Raw genomic sequence first — 17,151 nt, 5'->3', positions numbered from 1 at the left:
AATATTTTCGAATGACTAAATGAAGGAAGGAAGTGACCATTTAATATACTGCTGGCACTGGATTCATTTCATTTGAACCTGGAAACAATTCTATTAGATAGGTGTGTGTTTTTCTGTTTTACAAGTGAAGAACTGAGGCTTGGAGATCTAAGTATCCACTCTAAGTTCACACAGACAATAAGGGCAGGGTCATCCCTGAACGCATGCTCTTCTCCACTAGCCTTGTGAGATTACCAATGGACATGACTAAGAAGTGGACTTGAGGAAGGAGATTATGGAATCAAGGAAATCAGACTGTCGGAGGCTAAGTATGAGATTTCCTTTAATTCAGTAGAAAAATTTTTGAGTTGGTAAGTGGATATAAACAATAAAGGAAAAGAAGAAGAGTTAAAGATGGCTGATACCTGAGGCTTAGGGAGAGGGTGGCTATTGATGCCATATAGAAATAGGAAGCGAGATGCTGGACAGCAGAAACTGACACAGCAGTGTAAAGCAGCTATACTCCCATTAAAAAAAAAAAAAAAGAGGAAGCTAGAAAGGGAGTCAGTTTGGAAAGAAAAATGATGAGTTTCAATGTCATCAATGGTACATTCAAACTTGGCCTGAAGGCAATTGCAGAGACTGGGCTGGTCCTCAGAACAGAGAATGCGCTTGGGTGTGTGAAGTTAGGTCATCACGAGGCAGCATACATCACCTCGTGAATCACCAGTGTTGAGCCAGCAGCTGGCTAGCCAGATGCCTGGTTATGCTACGTTCATGACTGTCTGAGGCTCTACACACAGCCCGAGAGGATGCCCTTTTTTCCTTCCTAGAGACAATCAACCTTTCTTTAACTGATCCCCCGTTTTGCTCCTCTGCTAGAACTCCAACTGAGGTTTCAGGTTGTTGAAGCCATGAGGCGAGATCACTTCATCAAGGGGAATTCATGGCAGCAAAAATACTGAGGAAGCATCTTTCTTTTAAATCATGACTAAGGCCAACATCAGGCATCCTCTTCATAGCACAAAACAATGTAGTCACATTCTTAGGGTTTGACCATAGCATCCTAATAGTCTGGCCTTGCATTAAAGACCCCAAAGGGAAGGGCCTGCTCTGCCAGAGAGATTCTGCATTTTACAAAGAATCCAGGCTTCAGTGTTAATATCTTAGACATCTGAGTACAGACTGAGAGAAGTTGAACGAAGCATAAGCAGACCCCTAAGTTCAAAGCTTTGTGTCTCTGCCTGCGGTCAGTTCCACACCACCTGCCTCCAAGTCCCATATAACAAAGAGAAGAGAGCACATGAATGAAATTTAGGGAAATAAGCAAAGTGGAGTTCCTGAAATTAAAGCAGTTGAGTTTTTAGCCAACTATATATCAAGCCTTAGGCAAAGAGGGACTTTCTATTTTGAAATATGTATCCCCCTGAAAACCATTATTACATGTCCAAAGAATTTGTACAAAGTATAATTATGAATAAAGGTAATATTAAATTGCTTCTGTTAATTTAGTCATGGGCAAGTAGGGAAGAGCTGGTATGAGTGAACTGTCAAAGATCTCACAAGATAGTACATTTTAAAAAGTCTATCTGCAAGACTGGTTTAAATTATCTATAGATGAGCTAAATTTGTCCTGTAGATCAATTAGAAGAATCACTATTTTATATATATCACATCCTTAATTATACTGAATTAAATGTAATTGCATATTCACTGCATGCATCATAATTTTAATTAGGGGAAACATTTTGAATCAAATACATTGAGGTATATAGCACTTCGGTTTTCTTTTCATTAAAAAAAAAAGTATACATCTGAGTCAGGTTAAAAAAATATGTCCAGTGCTCGGGAAAAGGTGAAGAAAAACTAAACTATTGTTTCAAGGCTTATGAATTGTAGAGTAATTCCTATTATTTAGCCCTATGACAGTATATAAGCTTTTAGGTTAAGGAAGCAAGTCTTTAACAAGTTTAAAGAAAAACAGAACAGAATGTTTACCATTGGTTCTCAGAGTTGATGTCACATAATTATTTTAGAAGAGGATAAACCTTGCAAAGCTAAATGCTTTTCAAAACTTCTTATAGAATAGGCAGATGTATCTGGAATCTGTGTTTTGAAGCAGCCTCTGGTGGCTGGGGGACAGTGATCATTCATGGCATCTTAAACATCGTGAGCAATCATTTGTTCCAACAGTGGGCTGGTGGCAGTCTGGTGATTCCAAGCCCAGGGGGACTTTGGAAAGTCACCCATGGAGCCACAGCATGGTAGAGCTGGAAGAGAACTTTGAAATCAGTTCTCTCAACCTCTCCCTTTACAGACAAGAAGTAGGTAGCCTAATGTAGTAGTGAAGACCCTAGGGCCAGATGACCTAGGTCATCAACTCAGCAGTCTTGTCCTGCCACTGCTGGTCGTGTGACCTTTCAGTGCCTCAGTTTCCTCCTAGGATTGTCAAGAGGATTCAGTGAGTGAATATTTGGAAAGTGCTTAGAACCATGTCTGACACATTGTACACACTATGAACAAATGTTCATTAAATAAGTAAAGTAAAACTCAGACCGAGAGAGATCACGTGATTTGCCTGAGTTCATGGGACTCATCAAATCCTAGCTGGGGTAGAACCAGTCCTATCGAGTAGGCATGCTAGTTTTTCTTCCCTCCCTGGTCCTTAGACTATCCCTAGAGTGTGCGTTTGCCTCAGAAATACTTTAGGAGCCTGTAAGTAAGTAGCACGATGCAGTATAAGGAAGACACGGTTTGAAATCAACACCTTGGATTCAAGCTCTGATAGTTACTCTCAACTCTCTGAACCTCAATTTCCTCACCTGTAGAAATATGATAATCATAACAAACCCAACTCACAGACTTGTTGAGAGGATCAGATGAGATAATGTACTTTGAAAACCATGATCCACCATGCAGATGCTATTTAACACCATTATTGTGAGCTCCTGTGAGCTGAGAAAAGCCTGCTTAGGACATCAAGAAGTTGGGGTGGACTCCAGCTTCAAGATGGCAGAAGAGTAAGATGTGGAGATCACCTTCCTCCCCACAAATACATCAAAAATACATCTACATGTGGAACAACTCCTACAGAACACCTACTGAACGCTGGCAGAAGACCTCAGACCTCCCAAAAGGCAAGAAACTCCCCACATAACTGGGTAGGGTAAAAGAAAAAACAGAGACAAAAGAATAGCGACGGGACCTGCACCAGTGGGAGGTAACTGTGAAGGAGGAGAGGTTTCCACACACTAGGAGGCCCCTTGGCGGGCAGAGACTGCAAATGGCAGAGTGGGGAAGCTTCGGGGCCACCGAGGAGAGCGCAGCAACAAGGGTGCGGAGGGCAAAGCAGAGAGATTCCCGCACAGAGGATCAGTGCTGACCAGCACTCACCAGTCCGAGAGGCTTGTCTGCTCACCCGCCGGGACGGGTGGGGCCTGGGAGCTGAGGCTCAGGCTTTGGTCGGATCCCAGGGAGAAGACTGGGGTTGGCTGCCTGAACACAGCCGGAAGGGGGTCTAGTGTGCCACAACTAGCTGGGAGGGAGTCTGGGAAAAAGTCTGGAGCTGCCAAAGAGGCAAGAGACTTTGTCTTGCCTTTCTGTTTCATGGTGCGCGAGGAGAGGGGATTCAGAGCACCGCGTTAAGGAGCTCCAGAGACAGGCGTGAGCCGCGCCTATCAGCACGGACCCCAGAGACAAGCGTGAGACTCAAAGGCTGCTGCTGCCGCCACCAAGAAGCCTGTGTGCAAGCACAGGTCACTATACACACCTCCCCTCTTGGGAGCCTTGCAGCCCGCCACTGCCAGGGTCCTGAGATCCAGGGACAACTTCCCCAGGAGAACACACGGCGGCCTCAGGCTGGTGCAATGTAATGCTGGTCTCTGCTGCTGCAGGCTCGCCCCACATCCGTACCCCCCCTTCCCCCCGGCCTGAGTGAGCCAGAGCCCCTGAATCAGCTGCTCCTTTAACCCCGTCCTGTCTGAGCGGGAACAGACGCCCTCAGGAGACCTACACGCAGAGGCGGGGCCAAATCCAAAGCTGAACCCCGGGAGCTGTGCAAACAAAGAAGAGAAAGGGAAGTCTCTCCCAGCATCCTCAGGAGCAGCGGATTAATTCTCCACGATCAAATTGATGTACCCTGCATCTGTGGAATACCTGAATAGAAAATGAATCATCCCAAATTGAGGAGGTGGACTTTGGGAGCAACGACTTTTTTTTTTTTTTCCCTTTTTCTCTTTTTGTGAGTGTGTATGTATATGCTTCTGTGTGTGATTTTCTCTGTATAGCTTTCTTTTACCATTTGTCCTATGGTTCTGTCAGTCCGTTTTTGTTTTTTTTTAGTTTAGTTTTGTTTTCTTAGTATACTTTTTAGCACTTGTGATCATTGGTGGACTTGTTTGTCGGTTTGGCTGCTCTCTTCTTTCTTTTTTTTTTTTTTTTTACTTAAAAAAATTTTTAATAGTTATTTTTTATTTTAATAACTATTTTATTTTATTTTATCTTCTACTTTGTTTCTTTCTCTTTTTTTCCCCTTTTATTCTGAGCCGTGTGGATGACAGACTCTTGCTACTCCAGCCAGGCATCAGAGCTGTGCCTCTGAGGTGGGAGAGCCAAGTTCAGGACACTTGTCCACAAGAGACCTCCCAGATCCAAGTAAAATCAAACAGCGAAAGCTTTCTCAGATATCTCCATCTCAATGCTAAGACCCAGCTCTACTCAACGACCAGCAAGCTACAGTGCTGGACACCCTGTGCCAAACAACTAGCAAGACAGGAACACAACCCTATGCATTAGCAGAGAGGCTGCCTAAAATCATAATAAGGCCACAGACACCCAAAAAAACACTAGCAGATGTGGACCTGCCCACCAGAAAGAAGATCCAGCCTCATCCACCAGAACAGAGGCACTAGTCCCCTCCACCAGGAAGCCTACACAACCCACTGAACCAAGCTTAGCCACTGGGGACAGACACCAAAAACAACATGAAATACGAACCTGCAGGCTACAAAAAGGAGACCCCAAACACAGTAAGTTAAGCAAAATGAGAAGACAGAGAAACACACAGCAGATGAAGGAGCAAGGCAAAAACACACCAGGCCTAACAAATGAAGAGGAACTAGGCAGTCTACCTGTAAAAGAATTCAGAATAATGATAGTAAACATGATCCAAAATCCTGGAAATAGAATGAAGAAAATACAAGAAACATTTAACAAGGACCTAGAAGAACTAAAGAGCAAACAAACAGTGATGAACAACACAATAAATGAAATTAAAAATTCTCTAGAGGGATCCATAGCAGAAAAACTGAGGCAGAAGAACGGATAAGTGACCTGGAAGATAAAATAGTGCAAATAACTACTGCAGAGCAGAATAAAGAACAAAGAATGAAAAGAATTGAGGACAGTCTCAGAGATCTCTGGGACAACATTAAACGCAACAACATTCAAATTATAAGGGTCCCAGAAGAAGAAGAGAAAAAGAAAAGGATGAGAAAATATTTGAAGAGATTATAGTTAAAAACTTCCCTAATATGGGAAAGGAAATAGTTAATCAAGTCCAGGGAGCACAGAGAGTCCCATACAGGATACATCCAAGGAGAAACACACCAAGACACATATTAACCAAACTATCAAAAATTAAATACAAAGAAAAAATATTAAAAGCAGCAAGGGAAAAATGACAGATAACGCACAAGGGAATCCCCATAAGGTTAACAGCTGATCTTTCAGCAGAAATTCTGCAAGCCAGAAGGGAGTGGCAGGATATATTTAAATTGATGAAGGAGAAAAACCTACAACCAAGATTACTCTACCCAGCAAGGATCTCATTCACATTAGGCAGAGAAATTAAAACCTTTACAGACAAGCAAAAGCTAAGAGACAAGCAAAAGCTAAGAGAATTCAGCACCACCAAACCAGCTTTACAACAAATGCTAAAGGAACTTCTCTAGGCAGGAAACACAAGAGAAGGGAAAGACCTACAATAACAAACCTAAAACAATTAAGAAGATGGTAATAGGAACATACATATCGATAATTACCTTAAGTGTAAATGGATTAAATTCTCCTACCAAAAGACATAGACTGGCTGAATGGATACAAAAACAAGACCCATATATATGCTGTCTACAAGAGACCCACTTCAGACCTAGGGATACATACAGACTGAAAGTAAGAGGATGGAAAAACATATTCCATGCAAATGGAAATCAGAAGAAAGCTGGAGTAGCAATTCTTATGTCAGACAAAATAGACTTTAAAACAGAGACTATTACAAGAGACAAAGAAGGACACTACATAATAATCAAGGGATCAATCCAAGAGGAAGATATAACAATTGTAAATATTTAAGCACCCAACATAGGAGCACTTCAATACATAAGGCAAATACTAACAGCCATAAAATGGCAAATCAACAGTAACACAATCATAGTAGGGGACTTTAACACCCCACTTTCACCAATGGACAGATCATCCAAGCTGAAAATAAATACGGAAACACAAGCTTTAAATGATACATTAAACAAGATGGACTTAATTAATATTTATAGCACATTCCATCCAAAAACAACAGAATACACATTCTTCTCAAGTGCTCATGGAACATTCTCCAGGATAGATCATATCTTGGGTCACAAATCAAGCCCTGGTAAATTTAAGAAAATTGAAATCGTATCAAGTATCTTTTCCGACCACAACGCTATGAGACTAGATATCAATTACAGGAAAAAATCTGTAAAAAATATAAACACGTGGAGGCTAAACAATACACTATTTAATAACCAAGAGATCACTGAAGAAATCAAAGAGGAAGTCAAAAAAATACCTAGAAACAAATAACAATGAAAACACGATACCCAAAACCTGTGGGATGCAGCAAAAGCAGTTCTAAGAGGGAAGTTTATAGCAATACAATCCTACCTTAAGAAACATCTCAAATAAACAACCTAACCTTACACCTAAAGCAATTAGAGAAAGAAGAACCCCAAAGTTAGCAGAAGGAAAGAAATCATAAATATCAGAAATAAATGAAAAATAAATGAAGGAAACGATAGCAAACATCAAACTAAAAGCTGGTTCTTTGACAAGATAAACAAAATTGATAAACCATTAGCCATATTCATCAAGAAATAAAGGGAGAAGACAAATCAATAGAATTAGAAATGAAAAAGAAGTAACAACTGACACTGCCGAAATACAAAGGATCATGAGAGATTACTACAAGCAACTATATGCCAGTAAAATGGACAATCTGGAAGAAATGGGTGAATTCTTAGAAATGCACAACCTTCTGAGACTGAACCAGGAAGAAATAGAAAATATGAACAGACCAATCAAAAGCACTGAAATTGAAACTGTGATTAAAAATCTTCCAACAAACAAAAGCCCAGGACCAGATGGCTTCACAGGGGAATTCTATCAAACATTTAGGGAAGAGCTAACGCCTATCCTTCTCAAACTCTTCCAAAATATAGCAGAGGGAGAAACACTCCCAAACTCATTCTATGAGGCCACCATCACCCTATACCAAACCAGACAAAGATGTCACAAAGAAAGAAAACTACAGGCCAATATCACTGATGAACATAGATGCAAAAATCCTCAACAAAATACTAGCAAACAGAATCCAACAGCACATTAAAAGGATCATACACCATGATCAAGTGGGGTTTATCCCAGGAATGCAAGGATTCTTCATTATACGCAAATCAATCAATGTGATACACCATATTAACAATTTGAAGGAGAAAAACCATATGATCATCTCAATAGATGCAGAGAAAGCTTTGGACAAAATTCAACACCCATTTATGATAAAAACCCTGCAGAAAGTAGGCATAGAGGGAACTTTCCTCAACATAATAAAGGCCATATATGACAAACCCACAGCCAACATCATCCTCAATAGTGAAAAACTGAAACCATTTCCACTAAGATCAGGAACAAGACAAGGTTGCCCACTCTCACCACTGTTATTCAACATAGTTTTGGAGGTTTTAGCCTTAGCAACCACAGAAGAAAAAGAAATAAAAGGAATCCAAATCAGAAAAGAAGAAGTAAAGCTGTAACTGTTTGCAGATGACATGATACTATACATAGGGAATCCTAAAGATGCTACCAGAAAACTACCAGAGCTAATCAATGAATTTGGTAAAGTAGCAGGATACAACGTTAAGGCACAGAAATCTCTGGCATTCCTATACACTAATGATGAAAAATCTGAAAGTGAAATTAAGAAAACACTCCCATTTACCATTGCAACAAAAAGAATAAAATAACTAGGAATAAACCTACCTAAGGAGACAAAAGACCTATATGCAGAAAATTATAAGACACTGTTGAAAGAAATTAAAGAGGATACAAATAGATGGAGAGATATACCATGTTCTTGGACTGGAAGAATCAACATTGTGAAAATGACTATACTACCCAAAGCAAACTACAGAGTCAATGCAATCCCTATCAAACTACCACTGGCATTTTTCACAGAACTAGAACAAAAAAATTCACAATTTTTATGGAAACACAAAAGGCCCTTAATAGCCAAAGCAATCTTGAGAGTGAAAAACGGAGCTGGCGGAATAAGGCTTCCTGACTTCAGACTATACTACAAAGCTACAGTAATCAAGACAATATGGTACTGGCACAGAAACAGAAATATAGATCAATGGAACAGGATAGAAAGCCCAGAGGTAAACCCATGCACATATGGTCACCTTATCTTTGATAAAGGAGGCAAGAATGTAGAGTGGAGAAAAGACAGCCTCTTCAATAAGTGGTGCTGGGAAAACTGGACAGCTACATATAAAAGAATGAAATTAGAACACTTCCTAACACCACACACAAAAATAAACTCAAAATGGATTAAAGACCTAAATGTAAGGCCAGACACTATAAAACTCTTAGAGGAAAACATAGGCAGAACACTCTGTGACATAAATCACAGCAAGATCCTTTTTGCCCCACCTCCTAGAGAAATGGAAATAAAAACAAAAATAAACAAATGGGACCTAATGAAACTTAAAGCTTTTGCACAGCAAAGGAAACCATAAACAAGGCGAAAAGACAACCCTCAGAATGGGAGAAAATATTTGCAAATGAAGCAACTGACAAAGGATTAATCTCCAAAATGTACAAGCAGCTCATGCAGCTCAATATCAAAACAGCAAACAACCCAATCCAAAAATGGGCAGAAGACTTAAATAGACATTTCTCCAAAGAAGATATACAAATTGCCAACAAACACATGAAAGAATGCTCAACATCATTAATCATTAGAGAAATGCAAATCAAAACTTCAACGAGGTATCATCTCTCACCGGTCAGAATGGCCATCATCAAAAAATCTAGAAACAATAAATGCTGGAGAGGGTGTGGAGAAACGGGAACCCTCTTGCACTGTTGATGGTTATGCAAATTGATACAGCCACTATGGAGAACAGTTTGGAGATTCCTTAAAAAACTACAAATAGAACTACCATATGACCCAGCAATCCCACTCCTGGGCATATACCCTGAGAAAACCATAATTCAAAAAGAGTCATGTACCAACATGTTCATTGCAGCTCTATTTACAATAGCCAGGACATGGAAGCAACCTAAGTGTCCATCAACAGATGAACGGTTAAAGAAAACGTGGCACATATATACAATGGAATATTACTCAGCCATAAAAAGAAACGAAATTGAGTTATTTGTAGTGAGGTGGATGGATCTGGAGTCTGTCATACAGAGTGAAGTAAGTCAGAAAGAGAAAAACAAATACCGTATGTTAACACATATATATGGAATCTAAAAAAAAAAAATTGTCATGAGGAACCTAGGGAATAAAGACACAGACCTACTAGAGAATGGACTTGAGGATACGGGGAGGGGGAAGGGTAAGCTGGGACAAAGTGAGAGAGTGGCATGGACATATATACACTACCAAATGTAAAATAGCTAGTGGGAAGCAGCCGCATAGCACCGGGAGATCAGCTCGGTGCTTTGTGACCACCTAGAGGGGTGGGAGGGAGGGAGACGCGAGAGGGAAGAGATATGGGGACTTATGCATATGTATAACTGATTCACTTTGTTATAAAGCAGAAACTAATACACGATTTTAAAGCAATTATACTCCAATAAAGATGTTAAAGAAAAAAAAAGTTGGGGTGGAGAGAGTAGTTAATCGGCTCTCTTCACTTTCTTCCCTCCCATTTATTCACTGTTTTCTTTAAAATTTATTTTTATAATGATATAGTAATATATACAAAAGAATAATGTACTATATACATGTATGTATTGTGAGTGTGTATGCAAAATAAAACAGATACTGATTCTCTACCACGAAGCTGAAAAAAGAGAATATTACCAATGCCTTTGAAGGCCTCATGTGTCGCACCCAGTCTTATTCCTACCTTCCTGCCCCAGAAAAGTGGGTAAACGGCAATTGTGTATTGTTTGTTCATCTTTCCCTTGCCTTTACTTGTGCTACACATGTGTATAACCTAAACAACGTATTGTACTGGATGATTTTATTTCTTTTTCCCTCTTGACTCAAGTATCTAGAGCTCTATGGTATCTTCCTGTGCCCTTGTACTATCCACTATTCTTATTCTTTGTCACTGTTTCCCCTCCCCCATCCAATAAAACACATTACTTTTTTTTTTTTTTTAGCTGAGTGGGGTCTTAGTTGCCTCACGGGCTTTCTCTAGTTGCAGCAAGCGGGGGCTACTCTTTGTTAAGGTGCGCAGACTTCTCATTGCGGTGGCTTCTCTTGTTGCAGAGCACAGGCTCTAGGCGCACAGGCTTCAGTGGTTGTGGCACACAGGCTCAGTAGTTGTGGCTCGCGGGCTCTAGAGCACAGGCTCAGTATTTGTGGTGCACCGGCTTTGTTGCTTCGCGATATGTGGGATTTTCCCAGACCAGGGATCGAATCGTGTTCCTTTCATTGGCAGGCGGATTCTTAACCCCCGCGCCACCAGGGAAGTCCCAAAACACATTACTTCTGTCATTCAAAAGACATCGTAAAGAGAGACTTTAGGAGAGAGCCAGCCTTCAGGTTTACGTGAGCAGGGAGTGGGTGTCAGTGGCCAGCGGGAGGGGGCCATCAGCTGCCAAAGTAAATGCAAGAATCCAAAAATGGGAAGGGTCTTGTGTCAGGATAGTCACTCTGAGATTCCCATGGTGTCCTAGATGGTCACCTGACCATCTTAATGGAAAATCTTAATGCCTTAGTGGAAAAAAGACTAAGCATGTTAATCAAGGCAGGTTAGGATGTCATACTAAGGAGACTGGACTTTTCCTGCAGGCCTTTGGGAAGCAATTAAAATTTTGAAGAAGGAAGTAACTGCTTCAAGGCAGATGAGATGGGAGACAGGAGGGCCAGTGAGGAACACCTATCCTGGGGCAGGCGTGCAGGGGTGGCTGGAGAGCTGCACAGGAGAGACACTGCAGACAGAGTTGAGCGAGACCTAGCAACTGCTTGGATGTGAGAGATGCTGGAGAAAGAGGAGTTGGTGATGGCTGAAATTTCGAGTGACCGGGATGGAATAATGTTCGTTAACCAAAATAGGTGACAAAGAGGTAAATTTGAGAGCCATGCTAACTAGAGCAGCCCAAAATGCTAGTGGTCATTTCTGTGCCATGGTCCAGAAAATAATGATTAATTCCAGCCTTTCTCTCAGAAGAGGAATCATGGGTGGGCAAATCTATCAATACATTTCCTTCTTTGAAGCGTTGTGGGTTTACGTGTTAAATGATAACTTTCGTTAAGTGATTCCAACTCTCTTAGAGTTACAACTTCCCTAACTTTCAGTTTCTCATACATAAAGTGAGGGACTGGAGTAAGATGGTCTCTAAGGCCCTTTCCATTTTTCTAATTGTACAACTCTCGGAACTTTGCCCAGAATAGTAAACAGTAGCAAAAGCAATTCATGAGCTTGAGAGTCAGAGAGAGTTAAATTCGAATGCCTGTTCCAGTGTGAACCTGTGGCCACCACCTTTGGCTGCCCTGCGTCTCCTCCTGAAACTCAGTGTGATAAAACCTCACAGGGCTGCTGTGAGTCTGCTTGTACGTGAAAATGCCCAACTCAGTGCCTGGCACAGTGTAGGTGCAGGGTAAAGATTGATTTCCTCCCTCCCTTCCTTCCTTCCTTCCTTCTTCCTCCCTTTGTTACCAAAGAGAGAGCATTAGTCTGGCTCCTCAACTGGTGCTGGGGGGAAACTTTCTCTGTAGGCTCTTCTGCAATGCCCCAAAGCAGCTGTTGTACCAGAGAACTGCTTTTCACCAGATACGTTCACTTTTACCCCAAAACACGAGACCTTTGGCTTTAAGAGAAGCACGAGTGGCAAGGAGACCCCCGGCAGTGGGTCTGTAGTTGTTCTTCCAGCTGGACGCAGTCCCACTCCAACATCACACCAGGAGCTGTGTGTAAAGTGGTGAGAAGTCACCCCATCTTTCCTGCACAAATGAGCAACAAACACATTCACTCGTTACCTGTAAGGGACATGGTGAATCAGATGGAGTATTTACAAGATACCTTACCTTTGCAATGCTGAGAGTTTAAACCAAGGCTCCCTCTAATAGTTAAAGGTCTAACTATTCAAGCATAACGATAGCCCGCAGCTCTGTAAGCCAGTTCCTGCCACTCTGACCCCAGGCGTCGAGTTTATCAGGATTCTCAGCAGGAAGAGGCAAGGAGTAGTCCCCCTCTCCTGCAGTGAACACTGGAATGTTACGTTTTCCTCAAAGTTAGTGCCCCTCTCCTGCAGATCTCAGCTGAGGAGAAAATGAAAAAGAAAAAGGTTGGGGTCCCCTGGCTTCTGAAATTTGAATGCCACTTGACCCTGACATGATGTTTGGTTTTCGGCTCCATTGCACAATTTTTTAAGATCAAGGACCTCTGTACATCCTATTCCAACATTGTTCAGTGTTTCTATACTTTGGAATTTGTTTGTGGGGGGGTGGGGGACAGGAATCCCTCTCAGTCCTTGAGGAAGTACCATTTAGAGACCTTACTGTTTCCTGAAGGAGAAGCCTTGAAGTGTGGAATGTAAATATTGCATTAACTCTGATGCAGAGTTCTACACTTATTAAGCCTTACATGTGAGAAAACAGACACATAGAAGCTAAAGTTCTGGTCCTGTTTCTCTCCCTTCATTTAGAAAAGATCAGTGAGGTCCTGCAGGTTTGCAGACACTCAGATGCATCTAAACCCCTGTTCTCCAGCTCGCCCTATTCAGCAAGGCAGACCACAAAGCAAGCTGGGTAGGCAAATGAGCTTTATGCCTGGTTACTTTGCAAATTGGAGTATAATTGCATTAATTTTTCAGCAGGCAGTTGTTAAATACCTACAGTGTGCTAGGCAGTGTACACAGTGGGGATAAAAGATAAATGAGACAGTTCCTGGACTCTTGTTGATAGTAGGCTGCTACTAGTTTACAACCTAAGACTCTACTCCGCAATTTGCCAATTGTTTTATATGCTGATGAATCCATCATATCTCCACCAGCACCGAACCCCAAGTCAAGTCTGAGGCTTTAAAGTTCCCAGAATGCCACCTAGACATTGGAAAAAAGGGAGAACAAGAAATGAACAAAATCACAGAAGCTGACTCTGAAGAGCAGACACCTCTATAACGGAATACTTCAGAAGGGCTTTGATTTAAAAATGTCCTCTGCTCCTTTAAGAAGCTTCCCTGGTTCTAGCACTCTCTGCAAAATGGATGATTGATCACCAATGGAAACTTTATTACCAATTAATTGGTAACTATTGAACTGACAGTACATCTCAGTTATCTGCTACTCCTCAGAGCAATCTATAGCACTTTAGTGAAGAAAAGTTTCCAATTAAATAGTAAAATAGCACTCATAAATATATCAAAAAATGTCTAGAACTAGAACATCTTATTAAAATCATAGGTTTAGTATCTCTGAGACTCTCTGTTTGCTAACGTATCACCATTTAAAATAAAAAAGTAGCTGTTGCTGTATAAAACAGGATGTTAGGTGATATTTAACCATAAAGTTAATACATGTAAGAACTTTGCATTCTATGTGACAGAAGTTTGACATTAAGGAGTAAGGTTATTTTACATAAGGGTAACTAAATTTTTTATTTCAGTTTGTTCTTAAGCACTAAGTTGGTTTGAAATATGCTCTAACAACTTTCTGATTATTACAAACATAATAGGACAATAATAGAAAATCTCTAATCTTCAAATCATTTTCCTGGACTTGTAGCTACATACAAAGATGTGTAAAACTGAGCTGTTTCTCTCTTTCTTCAAGTTAGACTTTGTCTTCTTTATACACCTTCTTGCCCCCCATTATCTTGCCCAAAGTTACCAATTTGCAATTATCTTGTCAGGACAGTCGGGGTCAGTCACTCCATTTGTCCCTTATAAACTCATAAACTATCCCTATTCCTGAAAAAAAAATAGCTTTAGTAATATTGGTTCATATCTTCACACTCATTCCCCATCTACCCATAATTGATTTACTTATTCATTTATTCAATTAGTATTTATTAAACATCTACTATGTGTGATATTTCATCTACTACTAGCAATACAGTGGTAAACAAGCAGGGTCCCTAAAGACAGGGAGCCACTTGGGAGAAGTCTCACATCACTCTTATATCACACAAGCGAATAGTAGTTGCAGCTATAATGAGTGCTATTTCACATAGTAAATGGTATTATGACAGTCTATAATAGAAGCATTTGACCTAGATATTGGGCTCAGGGCAGGCCTTCTGAGGAACTGATGACAAGCTGAGATCTGAAGGAGCATTCCAGGCAGAGGGAACAGCATGTGCAGAGGCCCTGTCATGGAGGACACATAGCTATTTAGAGAACTAAGAGAAGGCCAGCTCACTGGAGCATAGAGAGCAAGGAAGAACACAGCGCAGGGTGAGTCTGGAGAATTTGAGCAGGAACCAGATGATGCAGGATCCAATGGGGCATGTTAAAAGTTTTGTCCTTGATCCGAAGAGCAGTGGGGAAATGTTCAGTGTTTTAAGCAGAGTGACATGATGAGATTTGTGGTTTAAAAAGAAAATTTGGCTGCAGTGTGGAGAATGGACCTAGAAAGAGATTAGATGAGATTGGACGGGGCAGGTCCAGTTAAAAAGCCATTGTCATAGTTCAGGAAAGGATGGAGGTGCCTTCGATGAAGGTTGCCGTGGTAGAGATAGAGAAAACTGTAGAGACCCAGGAGATATTTAGAAAGTGCAATTGATGGGAATTGGTGATGGACTGTGTATGGGGAGGAATGACGGATGACACTTAGATTTCTGACTTGTGCACCTGGAGAAATGGTGCAGCCATTTGCTGGGGTGCATTACATCACAAGGTCAGGCATGGGGGAAGATTGTGTTTTCTACTTTGGTCATGTTGAGCCTGAGGTCTTTGAGACATCTGAGTTCAGATTTCATAGGCAGTTTGATAAATGCACAGTCAGCTCAGAGGAGCAAGTTAGCCTGGAGGTACAAATGTGAGTGTCAACTAAATAGAGTAAAACTGAGATATCCTGAGTGGGGAGTATGAAGAGTGAGTGAGCAGAGGAGCAGCCCTAGGATGGAGTCTTGAGAAACTCTAACATTGACAGGCAAGCATGGATGGTCCTGCAAAGGAGACAAATGTTACAGTCTGAGAAGTAGTAGAAGGAAGACCAGCAGACTGAAGTGTCGAGGTGAAGGGAGGGATCCATAGTACTTAAATTGTCATGTATTCGTGAACAATGTTCTTTAAATCCTTTCACTTAAAGTTAAAGCTAAAAGATAAATACCTGATTTAGTGGTAATTGCCTTTTAGTTAGCTGATTAACAAAGCATTTGCTGCACAACTTCTACATTTTTGGAGCCTTTCACCATAATGAGGACAAATACTCTTGTGTTCTCTGTGCTGGGTTCTATTATAAGAGATTTCTGTAAACCAGCTCATTTAATCTTTACAACAGCTCTGTAAGGTAAGTACATTTCTGTAATTCTCTCAATTTTACAAATGGAGGAACTATAACAGAGATAACATGAATTTCACAAACACAGGGAGGTTATAGAAATTACATACAACGAGTAACCATTAAGGACCAGGGTTTAATGCAGGCACCTAGGTCTGGAGTCTGTGCTCTGCCACTTCCCCATGAATTATCCCCACCACCCCACTGCGCACAAATGCACTAAGGAACACGTTTTAAAATACAATGTCCTAGTGTGATTCTGACATTTATGATTATTCCAGTTGATATTCATCTCATTGGACTTGCCTGCTAGAAGCATTACCTTCATGTCCAGGCCTGAAACATTCATAGTTTTGTTTTTCTTTTACTAGCACCAGCTAAGTTCCATTTTTATGTACGTACATATCAAACCATGACACAAACTGTGAGGGAAAGATTTGCCCCTAGTTTTAGAGTCTGTATATACACAGCAGCACCTACTGGTACTAGAGTCATTTAGGTCACTAGAATTGTTTCTGCCTCTCTGGGACTATTTGTCTATTTGCAAACTGTCTATTATCCTTGCCATTCCCTCCAAGCTCTAAAAAGACACACCAAAAAGGTTTCTTAATAGCTTGCTCACATCTGGACTCACATTAATTCTATGACCATATTTTATTCCAGACACTTTTGAGAAATTCATCGGGCTGCGAAGCGCGCAGTGATGAATACCGAACGGAGTTTACCACAGCTTTGCAGCGCGTTGACTTATTCATGGGCCAGTTCAACCAAGTCCTCTTAACATCTATATCCACCTTTATTAAAGGAGACCTCACCATCGCTAATCTTGGAACGTCAGAGGGTCGATTCATGCAGGTACATACTTTCTGAGAGTGGCTGTGTCTGTTTTATCCGGTGTTATGCAGTTAATTTCCTTCTCTTTTTACAGTAAGGTGTTTGCAAATACTGTAAGTGAGAATCACAGTGGAAGCTAGAGGCATAGACTGAAAGCAAAACAATGAAGCTTGGTCCACTTTTTATGAAGTGTATGGCCTATTTTCCGTTGTTAAATTCGTAAAGCTTTCAGTTTAAATGTGGTTGCTTTAATTTTCTTGCCTGGAATGGTTTGGGGTTTTTTTTTCCATTCATGATTTCTATCACATGATTGGAAAATAAAATGAAACAATTAAAGCGCTTCCAGGCGATGTTTTCCTATTTCAAGGGAAGCTACGGATCAAAAGAGAGCTATTG

At 40.9% G+C, this 17,151-nt stretch overlaps 1 protein-coding gene across 5 annotated transcripts in view; it reads left to right on the top strand.

Annotated features, from left to right (window-relative positions):
* Positions 1-17,151, top strand: part of MET (MET proto-oncogene, receptor tyrosine kinase) — a 127,242-nt gene that overhangs the window by 52,243 nt on the left and 57,848 nt on the right. For 4 of the 5 annotated variants that reach the window (XM_033428244.2, XM_033428243.2, XM_004269857.3 and 1 more), the window contains exon 3: positions 16,585-16,776. The exons of the other annotated variant lie outside the window; for it this stretch is intronic. In XM_033428244.2, coding sequence (XP_033284135.1) covers positions 16,585-16,776 — 192 coding nt within the window. The remainder of the gene's footprint in view (positions 1-16,584; positions 16,777-17,151) is intronic. 5 annotated transcript variants of the gene reach the window in all.

Source organism: Orcinus orca, chromosome 9, assembly GCF_937001465.1.
Source record: "Orcinus orca chromosome 9, mOrcOrc1.1, whole genome shotgun sequence".
NCBI classification, from domain to species: Eukaryota; Metazoa; Chordata; class Mammalia; order Artiodactyla; family Delphinidae; genus Orcinus; species Orcinus orca.
Note: the sequence above shows the minus strand (reverse complement) of the source record. Positions and strands in the feature narration are given on the sequence as shown.